At 43.9% G+C, this 11,204-nt stretch overlaps 2 protein-coding genes across 11 annotated transcripts in view; one reads left to right on the top strand and one right to left on the bottom strand.

Moving 5' to 3' along the window:
- Nucleotides 1-11,204, top strand: part of ZNF827 (zinc finger protein 827) — a 168,404-nt gene that overhangs the window by 153,096 nt on the left and 4,104 nt on the right. The window contains exons 12-15 of one of the 10 annotated variants that reach the window (XR_014311049.1): nucleotides 7,071-7,262; nucleotides 7,600-7,777; nucleotides 9,453-9,519; nucleotides 9,802-9,834. Coding sequence is in view for 9 of the 10 variants with exons in the window: in XM_082728247.1 (XP_082584373.1) it covers nucleotides 7,071-7,262; nucleotides 7,600-7,777; nucleotides 9,807-9,834 (398 nt within the window). In the remaining variant the exon portion in view is untranslated. The other 9 variants (XM_082728252.1, XM_082728248.1, XM_082728247.1 and 6 more) reach the window with 9 other exon arrangements.
- The window catches only part of LOC309863450 (uncharacterized protein C4orf51), a 95,855-nt gene that overhangs the window by 29,382 nt on the left and 55,269 nt on the right, over nucleotides 1-11,204 (bottom strand). The window lies entirely within an intron of this gene.

Raw genomic sequence — 11,204 nt, forward strand, 5'->3', positions numbered from 1 at the left:
AGAGAGCCCTTATGCTGGGTGAGAAGGTGCCATTTTTACAGTCGGTTATCTGGCTCTAACCGCATTAGCTCCGTGGGCAGCCGGTGAGCTGGGAAACCCAGGTCAAAGACAAACTAAATTCAGCATTTCTGGAGTGGCTAATGAAGGGAAAGGCCAACCTCTCTTCCATTTCCACTGGATTTTCTGATATCTTTTTTTTTTTTTCCTCTTTTCTGTGACTCTCCCATTCTTCTAAGCCTCTCCATCCCAAGTATGCCTAAGCCCAGTCAAGAACCTTTTCCCCAGGCCATAGCCCCTCTACCACTGCCCCACTTCAAGGAAACCGTAGAAACCATAGTGGCTGGAAAGCAGTTGGATTTAGAATCACTTAATTGTCATCGATGGAAACTTCACATTCACAAGTAACCAGTGCAAACACACTCAGGGCCACAGGGAACACAGAGATCTTGTTCCCTCTGAGGTGGTGGGGCTCCTTGTCTACCTAGGAAGAATATTCCCATTTGTTAGCACAGACAGCCAGAGTGAAATACATTAAAGAAATTGCTTTTTTAATACATAGAAGCCTTTAACACTGCTGCTATTAGGGAATAAGGTTATAACCTTTTTTTATAGGCTTTTTTTTTTAGCCAGGGAAACTAATAGAGTTTGTCTTTTTTTCCTTTTTTTTTTTCTGTAAGGCCAGATAGTGAAAATTCTAGGCTTTCAGTCCATACGGTTTCTGTCACTACCTTCATTGGGATGAATTGGAACTTGAATGTAATGTAAATAATACACAAAAAAGTGCGCCGGCAGTGTTCCAATAAAACTTTATTTACAAAAACAGGAGGCCAGATTTGGCCAAAGGACCCCTTTTAGAAGCTAATGGTCTTCAAACAGTGGGTGTTTGAATATGCAGAAGGTGCCCAACAGGCAGAAGATTCTCTGATTCTGTGGACCCTGTTCTCTGATGTGATTGACCTGTCATAGGAATGGGCACTTTGATTTCAATGCCGTAGGAAATCTGCAGTGCCTTCTTGTGCTAGACGTGAAGTCGGGGTCCACAGGATGAGTGTTGTCTCCCACAGAACCCATGGACTTTCTATATTCCTTCCTGGCTACTCTTACCCAAGGCACACTTGTGAGCAGTGCGCTGAGTGGGTGTCTGAGGAACTGCCCTCCGTTTAGGTAGTTTCTTCCCAGTGACCCCTCCTTACCCTCTCCCTCCCACTCCCTGGCTTCTTGTGTCTGCAGAGGACATCAGCAAGGGGAAGATATTCCCTCTGGTGCTCCCACGTCCTCAATGCAAATTTCGCTGCTATGTTTAAATGTTGCAATAACAGCATTGAGGAACCTGAATAGCTGTTTGGAAAATACAACCATCAGTTCTTTACCTCACATTGACACCAAAATAAATATCAGACAGCTTACATAATCCCCCTTAACAAATCAGCCCTAGAAAAGCTTGAAGAAAATAGAATGTTTATCAAACTTCCAGAGCGAGGAGGATTTGTGAAAGCTTAAGTGATTCGAGAAATGGCAAAAGAAAAGAATCAAGAGATTTGATGCATAAGACTATCTTCTTCTATCTGCAAAAGAAAAGGAAAAGAGAAGGAAAACAAAACCAAAAAACCAGTCTGAAAAATGTGTTTGTAAAAATGACAAAGGCTGATATATTTACTGCATAGAAAATTCATATAAACTGAAAAGAAACCCTTTAGGTGTCTAAGTGAAGAATTTACAAAGGATATAAACAGTGCACAATAAAAGAAATAAAAGCTAACCACTCGACATAAGGAAAAATATTCAACCTCTCTAGTTATCAGATTAAAGCTCAAGAGTATCTTACATTTCACCGATTGCAGTAGGAGTGTGTTTTACAAAAAAAAATTTTTTTTTAAAAAGAGTGTTTTTTACAGCATTACCCACAGTCATTGGATGCTGCTGATATTTTTATGGCCATGACCCTACAGAGTGGGAGAACTTTTGAAAACTACTTAAGTAGTATAGACCAAGAGGCTTGAAAATGCCTGTAATTCAGTAATCCTTCTTCTGGGAGTCTAGCCATAGGGGGAAAAAGTCAACCAATGGAATATTCGTTTTTTGTTTTTTTTTTTAAGTTATATATGATTTGTGACTTTCTTTGTTTAAGAATCGTGTATGTAAGAGTGAGTGCTTGTGCAAATAAGCACAGGGAGGGGCTGAGGGAGAGAAAATCCTGAAGCAGACTCCCTGCTGAGCACAGAGCCTGGCTCAGGGCTGGATCCCACCATCCTGAGACCATGACCTGAGCTGAAATCAAGAGTCAGCCACTCAACCAACTGTGCCACCCAGGTGCCCTGAAATACTAATTTTCACTTAAAATTTAATTTTAAGGAAATATTTAGGTAGTGGAGGATAAGTCTACCCCATGGATGTGATGTATTTTTTTAAAGATTTATTTATTTGAAAGAGAGAGAAGGAACATGTATGCAGGAGCAGGAAGAGGGACAGTGGGAAAGGTAGGAAAGCAGACTCCCCACTGAGAGGGGAACCTGATTTGGGGCTGAGATTATGAACTAGCTGAAACCAAGAGTCAGATGCTTAACCTACTGAGCCACCCAGGCACCCCTAATACTGTCATTTAAAATCATTAATTCAGAGTTATTTTCATAAATTTTCTGAGAGCCAACTATGTGCCTCATATATAAAACAGCATGGGAGAATACAAAATGTCAATGATTGTTTTTATTTATAAATATTTTGTGTTATATTTTATAATAATAATAATAATAATAATAATAATAATAATGTATTCTATAATGCTTGCAATGAGCCAGGCATTGTGCTTGATGCTTTATATATAAAAACCCCCATAACAAACATATGAGGCTGCTGATATTACACCCAGGCACTAAATTAAATCCCTTGTCTTAAGTCATTCAGCCATTAAATGATACTTGGAAGTGGCATTCAAACTCAGGTATTCTGGGGGTACCTGGGTGGTTCAGTCGGTTAAGCATCTGCCTTCAGCTCAGGTCACAAGATCGAGGGTCCTGAGATCGAGCCCCGAGTTGGGCTCATGGGGAGTCTGCTTCTCCCTCTCTCAGCAAACCCCCCCACACACACACTTGTGCTCTCTTGCTCACTGCCTCTCTCTCTCAAATAAATAAAATCTTAAAAAAAAAATACACACACAAACTCAGGTATTCTGGATCTGAAGTCCTTATTCTTAACTACAATGCAATTAATGGCAACAATTTTAAAATAGATATGCTTACTTCTAAAGAAAAATGTAACAGTATTTATACTGAGGCAGCAAGACAACTGGTAATTTTTATGGTCTCAATTTATCATTTTTTGCCATTTTCGATTATGAAATATTTGGGTATTTTTCAAGTTCTCTTGAGCTGGCTGTCCTGATGTATGAGGTTGCATTACCTGTGCACAGATGTCCTTCACCAAGAATCTTTGTGCTGCTGAAAGGGAATGACCTCTTGTATCACAGTGAGCCCTAGACTGAGTTGACAAGGGCACTCTGGCTCCCTCCCTACAGAGCAAAAGGAGATGAGGATTGAGAGCAGAGGAGGCAGTGTGGGGTAGGAATTACAACAGGAGCGGACTGGGCTTTTTCCTCCTACCAAATCTCAGAGTGGCTGCCATGGCACCTGCATATTTATACATTGATTAATTTAGGCAGCTCTCCCCAGCTCTCCCTTAAGCCTGAGGGCACTGGAAGCTATTGTTAAAGATGGTAATTAAAATTACAGGTTTTAACTCAAAACTTATTTAAAATAATCACTTGCAAGAGTCTATGGATGAGACCCACCTTAGAGGATGGATTTGGTGAAGTAGTAGACTCAGAGCCCCTACTGAGCATACTCTGTCTGCAAAATGTGACTAACCTGGTTAAATATTTAGATAAGAGACTGGCAATGATGGGGCTAGCTTTCACTAGCATCCTTGTACCAAAGGGGGAGAGGGGTGTGTCTCTGCTTTAAAGGCATATTCCCTCCCTCCTTGTGGGTCAGTGAGTGAGGTCACATAGTGTCTTTCCAGGAACCTAGTTCAGTTCTGTTAGGAGTGAGGTTTTTAAAAATTGTAAACTGAAGTAGAGCGTTGTCTTCCCAGCACATAAGTGTAGTTCTGCCAGGAGCAAGACTTGGAAACATTGTAAGAGGGTAAATATTTTTTCCTTCCTCTTTTTAAAGCCTTTTTTAAATTGGACAAGGTAATTTATGGTCACTCTAGAAAATTCTGAAAACCAAATAAAAGAAAACAAACATACTGCTGATAATTTCACGCACTACCTGTCACCACCATGCAGCTTTGTTTATTTCTGGACTTTTTTATGCCTGTATATAATATATGACTTTTTTTTAATCTCCTGATAAAGAACATTTCATTTCTAGAGTTTAGAATCATTTGATTACTTAATTGACTTATTTGAAGGGAGCTGATGCACAGTCTCCCCGTATTTCCTACCCTAACCTTAAACAATGGGGTTGGCTTCCGTCTCATTTGGGGAGAATTGACATCTTAAGAATATCAAGTCTCCCAAACCATGAACAATGTAGAACCCTCCAGCTATTTGTGGCGCATAAGGTACATCTCAATTTATGAGAGGACACACACATTCAAGTAATCTTCTTCCATTTCATGGGTAGTGTAAGAGCTTCCCTGACTCCTCTCCTAGCCTTTCTGCTATCACTGCCATATATTTACTTATTTATGTAAACCCCATGTGACATTATGCCTTTTTAACGAAATTACTTTGATTCTCTTTTAAGGAGATTTAAATAAGAAAACTCAGGTATTGATCCACAGACTTGCCATTTCCTGGACTCTTCATTCTTTTGTGTAGATCCACTTTTACATTTGCTGTCATTTTCCTTCTGCCTCAAGAATTTCTTTTAACATTTTTTATAACTCTAGTCTGCTGGCAATGAATTCTTTCCACTTTTTGGGTGGGGAGGGAAGCTTCGTTTTTGAAAGACATGTTCACAAAGTATGAGATTTCAGATTGACAGCTGTTCCTTTCAGCACGTTGAAGAGGGCGCTCCACTACTTCTCGCTTGCAATTGTTTCCAGTGAGAAATCTGCTGTCATCCTTATTTTTATTCCTCTACACAGAATGTATCCTTTTTCCTCAGGCTGCCTTTAGGGAATTTTTTATCACTTTTTTTTTTTCCTACATTGCAACTAACTTTATTTTTTTTAATCCTGTTATGTTAGTCGTCATACAGTACATTATTAATTTCTGATGTAGTGTTCCATGATTCATTGCATGTAACACCCAGTGCTCCATGCAATATGTGCCTTCCTTAATACCCATCACTGGTTTTGAGCAATTGGATTATGATATCCCTTGGTATAGATTTCTTCATGTTTCTTATGCATGGGGTTCATTTCGCCTCTTGGATCTGTGGGTTTATGGTTTTCCCCAGTTTGGAAAGGTTTTGGCCTTTTCAGATTTTCCTGCCCTTCCCACCCTATCAGGGACTCCATAGTAAGCTACTTGAAGACATCCCACAATCCACTGATGCTCTTTTCATTTTTATGATTCTTTTTTCCCTCGGTTTCACTGCAAATAATTTCTATTACTATTACCTTCAAGGTTCACTGTTTTTCTGCCCTGTCTAAATTGCTGGGAATCCCAACCAGTGTATTTTTCATCTCAGGTGTTGTAAATTTCATCTCTAGAAATTTGATCGGGATCTTTTTTATAGCTTTCATATCTCTATTTAACTTTTTCGGTATATGGACTATAGTTATAATAACATTGTGTCCTTATCTGCAAATTCTAACAACTGTATGAGTTCTGGGTCAGTTTTGACCGGTTAATCATTCTCCCCATTTTAGGTTGTGTTTTCTTGTTTCTTGGCATGTCTGCTAATCTTTGGATGTCAGACATTGTGATTAGCCTTGTTGGGTGCTGGATATTTTATATTCCCATAAAAATTCTTGACCTTTATTTTAGGATGCAGTTAATTACTTGGAAATTTGACTCCTTTGGGTTTTGTTTTTATGACTTGTCTGGCCGGTCTGGAGCAGTAGTCCAACTAGGAGTGATCATTACCAACTTCTAAGAGATCTTCTTTAGTTTCCTACCCTATGCCCTGGGAATTGTGAGTCTTTCTAATCTGTGTAGTGGAAGCAACAGTGTTTTCTAAGCCTTTCACGTGGCTTTTTTCCCTCCAGCCTTGGGGGTGTTTTCTCACACATGTGTTCTGATCCCTACTCTGCTGAATATTCATGGGGGACCCCCTGCAGGTCTTTGATTTCTTCCTCTCTACTGATCTCCCCACTCTGGCACCCTGCCCTGCCAAGTCCAGCCATGTTGACCTCCCCAGACCCTTAGCACTATCTCCTCAACTCAGTGAGTCTGATGGGCAGTTCCCCACTCCTGCCCTGCAGCCAGAAAAGTAAACTCTCAAGGCAGAAAGTGAGCCACCTCTCTTCTCTCTTATGTCCCAGGGATCACTCTTCAGTGCCTGATGTCCAATGCCGTAAAAACTAATTTGGGGGAAAAAACAACAATAACAACAACAATTGTTTAATACATTTTGTCTGGTTTTGTTTGTTTCAGTAGCAATGGTAAACCCAGTCTCTAACACTTCATCTTGAGTGGAAGCATTAGTCTCCTGACACTGGATTTTAATGACTGGTTTACTCCTGATTTTGAGGGAGAGTGCAGTCCATGAAGAGCATGGATCCTGGAGTCGGACCAACTGAAATCTCTGCTCCACCACTTACTAGCATGTGACTTAGGCCAGGTTACCCTGACGGTGCCTCCCTTCCCTCATCTGTAAAACAGGAGTGATCATAGTTGTGTCTCACTGGATTTTTGAGAAGAGAAAATGAGATACTGTGTTTAAAGCATGACAGAGTTCCCAAGAACCACTAAGTGTCATCAACATAGATGATGGGGACCTTGGATCCCAGTAGGTGCCCCTCGAGAGCTAGGAACCTCACCCTGTGTTCTCTGAGTGATGATGTAGCCACGAGACCCCAACCCCACTCCTAATTGCTCTTATTCAAGGATTATCATCTAAATAACAGACCTGGGTTTTTTGGGTTTTTTTGTTTGTTTGTTTGTCTGTTTGTTTTTTCAGGAGAAGACCGGAAGACCCCCAGTGAATCAAACAGCCCCTCTTCCTCCTCCCTGTCAGCTCTGAGTGATTCAGCCAACAGCAAAGATGATTCAGACAGCTCTCAGAAAAACAAGAATGGGAACAACCTGCTGGTCATCTCTGTTGTACCTGGGAGCCAGCCCTCAGTGAATAGTGAGGAAAAGCCAGAGAAAGGTAAGGGAGACGGTGCGTTGGCCTGCTTGAAAATAAGCCCTGGAGGGGAGTGATATTGGAACACAGACAGTAGGCCTGGGAACAGTATAATGCTATCATCACCTAAAATTTGTAGTCTTATGGCTTATCTGCATCCAAATATGGGGTGGCTAGATGGGTCGTGTGACATGGATTCTGGAGCTGTGCATTTAACTCCTTTTGCCACAGAGATGCAAGGAACAATGCCTGAGAGGGTATAGCTGGGGAAGAGGAGAAATAGGGGGCTGTCTGTCCCCCCTCCCGCCCCCTCCCATCCTTCTGCCCCGTGCGCCAGTACACCCAGCTCCCATCCTTTCAGGGTTCGAATGCGTTTTTTGCAACTTTGTCTGCAAGACGAAGAACATGTTTGAGCGCCATCTGCAGATACACCTCATCACCCGGATGTTTGAGTGTGACGTGTGCCACAAGTTCATGAAGACACCTGAACAGCTGCTGGAGCATAAGAAATGCCACACTGTCCCCACCGGTGGGCTCAAGTAAGGAAAGCAAGTACAGAACCTTTTACTGTGTTGTTATTAAACACCCTTCCCCAACCCTACCCCACCCCCTGCCCTGAAGGTTTTGGGGTCATGGAGAGGGAGAGCTTGGCATTGGGCTAGTCAGTCAGGCACCTCCTCTGCTACCTTTAGCCGGATATGAACCAGACCTATTCCCCAAGGGGTCAGCGGACGCAGCAGGAGAATCCATTTCACAAATTTTCCAGGATTCCTGGCGAGCCAGCGTCGTGTTGGAGCAGCTCAGCCCGCCGGGCTAGACTCATCCTCCACTGCTTGAGTTTGGTTCCGACTGGAGTGTATGGACTTGGGGGTCAGTGTCCCTGAGTGTAAATCATTACACTCTCACGGCCGTCACTGTCTCTATTTTTTTAGATGATTTTCCATGTGCCCTTTAAACCAGCGTCACAACAACTCATCCGCACCCCACCCCCAAATATCGGATCCTTGCCTTTTTGAACAGGCAGGAGGCAGTGTTTTTCAGGCAGAAATCACGTGCCTCAGGTGTTCCTGCACACATGCCTTATTCCTTCCCAGGAACTGCGATTGGGATCTCCCTGGCTAGCCTTCATGAGATCTGACATTTCCAGTCACACGTTACTCACAGATCCCAAAAGACCTAGACAACAAGCATCATCATTAACCAGTATTTGCAAGAAGCCCTCTGGTCTGAAGTGAAACCCGTCAGTTCTTACCAAACGCACGGTGTGTCTGGCTTGATAACAGGCGCTGAAGGGCAAACGAGGAATAAAACATCATATCTACCCTCAGGAAATGTATGTCCTAGCACTACTAGAGTTTAATCTTCCGGGTGATTCTGAAATCAGCCCCTGCTCACAAGGCACTTAGGATCTAGCAGAGAAAGAAGCATATGTCGTTGAGCACAGGAAGACACACAAGTTTCAAGGCATAATTATTCATGTTTAGCTGAAATAATCATGTCATTAAAAGAATGAAAATTTATATTTTACTTAACACAAGAAAAAAAAAGCCCTCTTGTTTTTAAACATTTTTATCTTTGAAACTCACATATTGCCAGAGAGGTTGGCATGACTCTCCTGAATGGGCGAGGGATGGAGAGATCCAAAAGGAGCCTGGGGGTCCAGTGTTGGGGGCAGGCCAGGGTTGACCCTTCTGCAGGCTCCTGCCTGGTCAGAGGCACCCTCCTCAAAAACTTTCCCAAACAGAGGAGTCAGGGAGCAGCACCTACTGTCAAATTCCATTTTGTTTCACTCTTGGGGTACTTAAGTGGGAGGGGGAGGGGATGAGGGCAGGGATGGGGGAGGGGAGATTATAATTCAAGACAACCAAGAAATGGGAAATGCCCAGCGAGAGCTTATTTGGGAATTGGATTTGGTTTGTTCCCACTGTCCCTTTCTAAATACTTGTATACTCTTATTTTTAACAAAAGAAAGAATGAAAGAAACCATGTAGTTCTGTGGTTGGACTAGCGCTCGTTGCCCTTCCCAGTAGCCCAGTCACACCCATTAACTCTGCGGCGCCCCCTGCCAGTTGTGGCTTTGTCAGTTAGCCTTGCCTTGGGGACCTACGGAGTCCCAAGCCTCCAACCCATTGGGGAGAATGCACAGTGAATGCTGACGCTTTTTTGCCGGTCCAGACACTTCCGGTGTGGTGCTAACGGTCCCCTGTGTAATAGTTTATGTTCTAGGATGACCAAGTAGAAGAATACTTTGAAAAAATTGATAATGCCTTCTGGCTATACAGTGAGTCTTTGTTTTGTTTCGTTTTGTTTTCCCTTTGCCATATCAGAGAATTAATTTGCCTGAGAGAGTGTCTTTACGATAAATATTGGGAGCACGGAAAACCCTTAGCACTTTGCCTGAGCAGCGAAAGAAAGATTGAGCTGTGGGTCACAGAAATGTTCTTAAAATGAAACAGACTGCCGATGTCTAAATTGCTTTTCTGTGATGGAACTGCTTGTACTCTATATCCTGTTCATAATGCAGATCAAATAAGATTATACTATTATTTTTCTTTTGCCGTAGCTCAGGACAGTGGTGAGTTTCAGACTCCTCTAGGTAAGGCCCAGCTTGGCGTAGGGGTTGTGTGTGCACCTGACCTGGGAATGGGCTTTATATTTCTCTCGTGTGCACTCTTCTGTGAGCTGAGGTGCAAAGGCTAACGGCGAGCTTGGCGCTGAGGAGCAGTGCACGGCGCACTTGGTTGTGTTGGGCTCTGTTGAACACCTCTCCAAACCCTCAGAGGACAAGTCACTCCTGGGCCCTGCCCTGCAGGTGCCAGGCAGGAGCCAAGGCAGCCACTTTTGCATTTGCATTCTTTTGGGAAAGAGAGCAAACACGCTACAGCTATCATTTCAACCACCAACTTGAGCTTTGCAGCTTCCAAAAGAGAAGCTCAGCAGAATTTGCAAACATGCCCTCACTGCTCCTCCTAGCCCCTCTGGACAGCCAGGAGGCTGGGGGGTGGCATAGCCTCCCTGCATAGGATGGAGAAACCAAGCCTCGGAGAGGCCCGGGCTTTGTGCCAGGGCATATCCAGCTATGGCCCGATAGAGGTGACGGAGCTGGGACCAGAATCTGCCAAAATTCTGTATAGAGACCAATCCAGTAATGAATCAGTGCCTATTAAGCACTGCCGAGAACGCAGAAGAAATATAAGATATGGTCCTGCCCACTGAGAATATATGATCCAGTTGTATTACTATTATCTCCATGATGGAATAATGTTCCAGATAGCAGTTGCCTCCCTCCCTCTTTAACCCTCCTTAGTGATTGGCTGGTGGGTGGGCCTCCCTCTCCCGAGCCCCGTGCTGGTCCTCATCTGCCTCTCCTGATGGAGAACCAGGGCTGTAGGAGATAGGATTTAGGAGTACAGATCTATGTACACACACACACACACACACACACACACACACACACATTCACACAGAGAGACACACACAGGCCTTCTCAACCTAACCACCCTTTAATAAGCACGATTCTGACCCCTACAACTTTCTGTTTGCTGGAGGTAGCTCTCCCCCTATAAGCTGTTCTTCAAAACTCTTAGCCTTTCTGCGTGTGCTTGGTGTGGTGCATGAAAAGTCGATTCTTTGTGTTGCTCCCATCTAGAGGGGAGGTCATGAGGTTTAGACCTCTGCTGTGTCTTGGGGGGGAGCGGGGAGGGCTCCGAGGGGAATGGGTGGGGAGGACGGAGGGGAGCAAGCGCTTACTTATTCCTCCCCCTTTCTCTGCTCCCCTTCCCGTGGGCTGGTGCTCACTCATCCAGCCAGGAGACCCCCACAGTAGGCCGAGCGTACGTTGCCGGAGCTCCTCCTTAGCGGGCACGGCTCTGTGGGCAGAGAGAGCCAAGAGGGTCCTCTTAAACCCCCCGGAGAGGCGGCAGGGCTGGGCAGGGGCAGGCGAGGCCTTCTGAGTTTGGGGGGGGG

The sequence above is a fragment of the Mustela nivalis genome, assembly GCF_964662115.1.
Source record: "Mustela nivalis genome assembly, chromosome: 4".
In the NCBI taxonomy this organism is placed as follows: Eukaryota; Metazoa; Chordata; class Mammalia; order Carnivora; family Mustelidae; genus Mustela; species Mustela nivalis.